Source organism: Argopecten irradians, chromosome 6, assembly GCF_041381155.1.
Source record: "Argopecten irradians isolate NY chromosome 6, Ai_NY, whole genome shotgun sequence".
Classification (NCBI taxonomy): domain Eukaryota; kingdom Metazoa; phylum Mollusca; class Bivalvia; order Pectinida; family Pectinidae; genus Argopecten; species Argopecten irradians.
Window position 1 is genome coordinate 43,194,260 of NC_091139.1, and position 7,131 is coordinate 43,201,390.

The 7,131-nt window shown below is 34.4% G+C and overlaps 1 protein-coding gene across 1 annotated transcript; it reads right to left on the reverse strand.

Annotated features, from left to right (window-relative positions):
- Nucleotides 1–550: 550 nt before the first annotated feature.
- Nucleotides 551–5,260, reverse strand: LOC138325980 (ERI1 exoribonuclease 3-like). Its single transcript, XM_069272020.1, has 4 exons — nucleotides 5,149–5,260; nucleotides 4,667–4,739; nucleotides 3,120–3,216; nucleotides 551–1,608 (listed from the first exon to the last, which is right to left on the reverse strand). Exons 1-4 carry the CDS (start codon nucleotides 5,220–5,222, stop codon nucleotides 1,529–1,531), a joined length of 324 nt encoding a protein of 107 aa, XP_069128121.1. The 5' UTR covers nucleotides 5,223–5,260; the 3' UTR covers nucleotides 551–1,528.
- Nucleotides 5,261–7,131: the final 1,871 nt, after the last annotated feature.

Consider the following 7,131-nt stretch of genomic DNA (forward strand, 5'->3'; position numbering starts at 1 on the left):
TCAAAATCCAATATGGCGTCCTCTCGGCCATCTTGTTCACTGAACGGTACCAAAATTCAATATGCATAACTAGAGCCCTAGGGGAACCTACAGGTGAAATTTGAGAAGAATCCCTTCAGCACTTTTTGAGAAATAACTTCAATTGTCAAAATCCAAGATGGCGGCCTGTCGGCCATCTTGTTGACTGATTGGTCCCAAAATGTAATATGCACAACTACACCCCTAGGGGAACCTGCACATGCAATTTGACACAGATCCCTTTAGTACTTTTTGAGAAATAGCGGTAACAAACTTCAATTGTCAAAATCCAAGATGGCGGCCTGTCGGCCATCTTGTTGACCGATTGGTCCCAAAATACAATATGCACAACTAGACCCCTAGGGGAACCTACATGTGAAATTCAAAAAAGATCCCTTCAGTACTTTCTGAGAAATAGCGGTAACAAGAATTGTTAACGGACGGAAGGACGGATGACGGACCACGGACAAAAAGCGATTTGAATAGCCCACCATCTGATGATGGTGGGCTAAAAAATAAATAAATTTAAGAGTAACAACAATACAATCTTTATTTTGCAAATCAACAATCCTCAATGACACATGATGTGTAATTATACATAATAATACATGTACAGTTTTTTTTTTATATTACAATATTAAAAGACAACTTTTGTTAGCACACTGGAATGGCTAAATCTCTTCACCAGAAACAGATGTGTATATACATGTATATGTTTCTGTCATTATCTCCAATTGTATAATATAAACATCACATATATTTGAAGTTATTTTTCACATGCATTCAACCTTCTCACTCAAACCAAGACAAACTACCCACGCAAACTTTCCACACAAATATCTTACTCAAACTCGCTCCATTTCGATATTCATAGATAACTCATGTTTTACCACAACCCTGCTTCAATATAGTGAGGATCTTTGATTGTACCATATACATTGAATTTTATTTTATATTTCTCAACAGCTGTCTCAATACATATATCACCCATAGCAGCTAACTGAATTTATCACAGAACTAACCAAATGTTCTGTCATGTTTTATCAGTACTCAAGTAAATGACATTGAAATGATTATATAATACAGTACAGATGTAGAGAAAAATTGAAAACCAGAGGCAATGCCTGCCTTCCTGTCTGATATAAAAGTAAAATGGATTGCTTTATATTCATGAAATACAAACTTATACTATGAGATACTATCAGAGTCTTCCATTTGTGGCCATAAAATATGAAATTGATAAACCTTTATCCATAACTTAATATGTCCTAAGCCTAAAGATAAATTTCCTGTCACACCATCACTCGTGTACTATCCTCTGAACAGAAAATTTGATGTTGTTTTGGAAAGTAAAATACTTGTAATTGAGATTCTTTTACGCCCTACATAAATGTCAAACTTGAGCACTTTGACTTTTCTGTAATTGATCAACATTTACACACAAAGAAATGATGTTGTGTTAATACTTATTAGACAGGTCAGATAATTTAAGAGGAAGAGGAATTTGTAGCTACAGGTGTCCTGTGACTTTAAAAACATGTCCTTTCTTCAGTAATTCCACTGCAATTCTGGTTATGTTTTTACAGTCATCTGAAATAAAGGAGAATTAATGAATTATCCCTTATAATATACCAATCTCATATTAATTGTTTGAAACTATGCAGAGCTGATAATGCAACTTGCTTAAAAACTTTAACATGGAAATATGACAAATTAACAGACTCAAAAAACCCCTAAAGGGCCCCAAATTGGTTGTATTATCACGTTCAGCATCCATACACATTAGGAAAATAAAATCATAAACATTTATGATGACTTAAGCTTAAACAATAGACAAAATAGAAACTTGCTCAAAAAATTTAACATGGAAATATGACAAATTAACAGACTCAAAAAAAAACCTAAAGGGCCCTAAATCGGTTGTATTATCACGTTCAGCATCCATACACATTAGGAAAATAAAATCATAACCATTTATGATGACTTAAGCTTAAACAATTGACGAAACAGAAACTTCTTCAAAAACTTTAACGTGAAATTGGACGCCAACGCTGACTTAAGCTTAAACAATTGACGAAACAGAAACTTCTTCAAAAACTTTAACGTGAAATGGGACGCCAACGCTGACGCCGACGCCGACGCCGACGCCGGGGTGACAACATTAGCTCCCTCTATTCTTCGAATAGGCGAGCTAAAAATAGCTCACAATCAAGGGACAACAACTCTTAGTTTCAAAAACAGTTTTATGTTATAATGACTAAGAAACACCATAAACTACAAAGACATACACTGTTAAACAAACAATTTATATACTCTACCTCGAGGAAAAATAGTTTAACATAACTGAGATTAGGAACAAAAATAACAGATAACTATGCTTTTGTTAATCAATAAAAAAAAATTAAGGCATTTCTTAACAACCATTTTACCAAGTTAAAAGACTATCCTTATAAAAAGTGTTACAATGAAATTTATCACCAAATTAATGCAGTCTCTTGTCTGATAATATAAATAGCTGATTCCAATAGAAATGACAATTTAATTATCTTATGTTTATAGGGTAGAATTGGAGACAGGCATGTGTGATATAGTGGGTTAGGCAGGATACGATTGTCAAGTTGAATAATATCAAAGATGAACGATTTGAACTCTCTTCCTATTAGAGAAAACCAAAAGGTAATTGAAATGTAATAGCTTTTCTGTTTTATATGTATGTTCATATATTTATAATCTCAGTTCCAAACTAGGCCTTGAGCTGGCAATGTCTATTAAAAGTACAGAAGGAATATGCAGTGTTGTATACATTGGGGTTATTCAAAATTGTACTTGGTAACACAAATATTGCATGGAAATAATTAATCAAGGGGGCCATAACTCCCACCAAAACCATTTCTTGTTTCAGTGAAGGCAGGGGTTAATAAAAGTTTCCAGTTAACAGTCAACAAATGGACAATACAATATCTTACATTCTGTTAATTATAAGATGCACAAAATTTTATATCAAGAATAATTATGTATGGAGTGTTTTGAGGTTACATGCTTAGAAATGTTCAAATTGATAGAGCTGTGGGAGATGATAAGATTTTGGCGTGGATTGTTACCTATTCCACTATGATGGCGGCCCTCCAGACGTAGAGATAAGTCATTGAGCATCACCAGCATTCCTTTGGGATATTTACTGGTAGCTGCTGCATATTCCTGAAAATTTCAATCATTTTGAATTTAAACTTTTTTAATGAATATAAAGAAAAGATAGCAAAGTTTTATATAAAATTTTCGTTTGGTAAACTGTCACTTTTGGGTAGAGATGCGTTGTTAGTGAGTCAATAACAGAATGGAAACACCATAAAGTAATTCTTTATCTTAGTCATACAATGTATTTCATCGTTGGTATAGAAATCTACTTTCGTTTCATTTACCATAAATTATATTAACCAGTAGAAATGGAGAGTGTAGTCTGCTCACGGTAGGTGAAAACTATTGTTTATTTTACTATTTTGAAATACCATTAAATTCTGAAATAAAAAAGATGCTCGTTTTTATTTGTTCAGGTACTATATTCCGTATAAGCTTGATGTATGAACCATTGAAGTCAGTATACATTATTTGTACGTATACCACCGGGAAATCAGGGTGCATGCCTATTATCGTAATTCATTTTTTTTTTATTTACAAATGTATTTTAAAAGAAATCCCAAAACATCTGAAAAAATATAACTAAAAAGATTTAATACAAACCTTATGAGTTGGAAAATCACGATAATATGCTGATCACGGTAATAGGCATGTACCCGGCTGTCATAAGATATAAGGACCGTTGAAAACCACGTTCTGACCAAACCTAATGGCATTACGTTTGAGTCGAATTCCGGATGAGTCGAATTATTTTCGTTGGTCCGTTGAATTTCGAGATAACGAGTTTCGACTGTACAGTATAACTTGTCTAAACTGAACCCTGTATAAACCGGAAACTTGTCTATAGCGATTAATTTGTTTGGTCCCGGCAAATTTCTTAATAAACTATTGTACCCAAAACCTGCATAATCCGGAACCTGTCTACTCTGAAAACCGGAACTGTCTAGGTAATGTTACTATACCTTTCTTTGTAAAATTAACTTGGGCAAACCGGCAGCAATGTTTTCACAACATGAGACTGATCATGAGGCGCCTAAGGGGATTTACCTGTACCGGTATACTAAGGGCTAGATAGTGACAACTTTTCACTTTTCATTCGACGGTTTTGTTACATGTACATTGTATTTGTGAATACTTTTCACGGTCAATTCTAACAATAAAACATACACATAACTTCTGAGAGTTCATTTGAATGTAGCACACACAGAGAAATGGATCGTACATGTACACCTCAGAAAACGTAGGATGGAATTCTGTGTTCTACCATGTACATATGTGAGAATAATTGTTTGTGCTGTAATAAAAAAAATCTTCTGATGATTTCCATGTGAACATATTGTGATAAGGTTCTATCCTTTATAAACTGGACACCTGTATAAACCGAACAAATAGACTGGTCCCGTTCACATCCGGTTTAGACAAGTTATACTGTAAATACATTGATATACTCTGATTAACTGAACATTCCAAAAGAGATAAGTCCTATGGTTCTGAAGATAAAACAGGATCTTACCTTCTTTATATTGATCCACTGGTTAAAATATCCTGGCTTTTCAATATTAAAGTAATCACACTGACTTGGAAGCCTTCAACAAAAAGAAATCACAGGATGTAGAAAATCATATCTACAAATCAAGATACATAAAGGCAGGTTTCCTGTGAAATGTAACTTGAATGGTTTCACAGTTATTGACCAGTCATTTGACAATCGTTATTGAAAATTTAACATTTCTTGATTTATTTGACCTTGAGGTTAAGGTCGTATTGATTTAACATTAGCTGTAGATGATGATTTGGATATCTAAAACATTCAGGTGACCTTCTATAAAGATTACTAGGGGCGACAGTGGAATTAATTAATATATGTGTATGGTCACTTTAGGATAAGGAAACCTTAAAATCACTGAACAATTTGTTATAGTAACATAATCTGATGTACTACTATATTTTAGTGTCTACCAAACATGATAAATGTTTGCATGAACGACTTATTACATCGTTTTAAGATCCCAGTCTCCACAAGTTACAAATGCAAATGTATGGCCCTTACTCAGCACCTTCTCCTCCATCCATTTGTCATATTTCTGAAACAGCAATACACAAGGTCATGTGATGAAATACAATATACTGTTATAGTTTGTTTAAAGATGTTTTATGCTATCAAGAGGTAGTGTAATATAATGTTAACTAGTGATGATGAGGAGAGCCATACACAGTGGAACAACATGTAATATAATGTTAACTAGTGATGATGAGGAGAGCCATACACAGTGGAACAACATGTAATATAATGTTAACTAGTGATGATGAGGAGAGCCATACACAGTGGAACAACATGTAATATAATGTTAACTAGTGATGATGAGGAGAGCCATACACAGTGGAACAACTTGTAATATAATGTTAACTAGTGATGATGCGGAGAGCCATACACAGTGGAACAACATGTAATATAATGTTAACTAGTGATGATGAGGAGAGCCATACACAGTGGAACAACTTGTAATATAATGTTAACTAGTGATGATGCGGAGAGCCATACACAGTGGAACAACTTGTAATATAATGTTAACTAGTGATGATGATGAGGAGAGCCATACACAGTGGAACAACATGTAATATAATGTTAACTAGTGATGATGAGGAGAGCCATACACAGTGGAACAACTTGTAATATAATGTTAACTAGTGATGATGAGGAGAGCCATACACAGTGGAACAACTTGTAATATAATGTTAACTAGTGATGATGAGGAGAGCCATACACAGTGGAACAACTTGTAATATAATGTTAACTAGTGATGATGAGGAGAGCCATACACAGTGGAACAACATGTAATATAATGTTAACTAGTGATGAGGAGAGCCATACACAGTGGAACAACATGTAATATAATGTTAACTAGTGATGATGAGGAGAGCCATACACAGTGGAACAACATGTAATATAATGTTAACTAGTGATGATGAGGAGAGCCATACACAGTGGAACAACATGTAATATAATGTTAACTAGTGATGATGAGGAGAGCCATACACAGTGGAACAACTTGTAATATAATGTTAACTAGTGATGATGAGGAGAGCCATACACAGTGGAACAACATGTAATATAATGTTAACTAGTGATGATGAGGAGAGCCATACACAGTGGAACAACATGTAATATAATGTTAACTAGTGATGATGAGGAGAGCCATACACAGTGGAACAACATGTATATAATGTGATGAGGAGAGCCATACACAGTGGAACAACATATATTTAATAGTGATGATGAGGAGAGCCATACACAGTGGAACAACATGTAATATAATGTTAACTAGTGATGATGAGGAGAGCCATACACAGTGGAACAACATGTAATATAATGTTAACTAGTGATGATGAGGAGAGCCATACACAGTGGAACAACATGTAATATAATGTTAACTAGTGATGATGAGGAGAGCCATACACAGTGGAACAACATGTAAATATAATGTTAACTAGTGATGATGAGGAGAGCCATACACAGTGGAACAACATGTAATATAATGTTAACTAGTGATGATGAGGAGAGCCATACACAGTGGAACAACTTGTAATATAATGTTAACTAGTGATGATGAGGAGAGCCATACACAGTGGAACAACATGTAATATAATGTTAACTAGTGATGATGAGGAGAGCCATACACAGTGGAACAACATGTAATATAATGTTAACTAGTGATGATGAGGAGAGCCATACACAGTGGAACAACATGTAATATAATGTTAACTAGTGACTAGTGATGAGGAGAGCCATACACAGTGGAACAACATGTAATATAATGTTAACTAGTGATGATGAGGAGAGCCATACACAGTGGAACAACATGTAATATAATGTTAACTAGTGATGATGAGGAGAGCCATACACAGTGGAACAACATGTAATATAATGTTAACTAGTGATGATGAGGAGAGCCATACACAGTGGAACAACTTGTAATA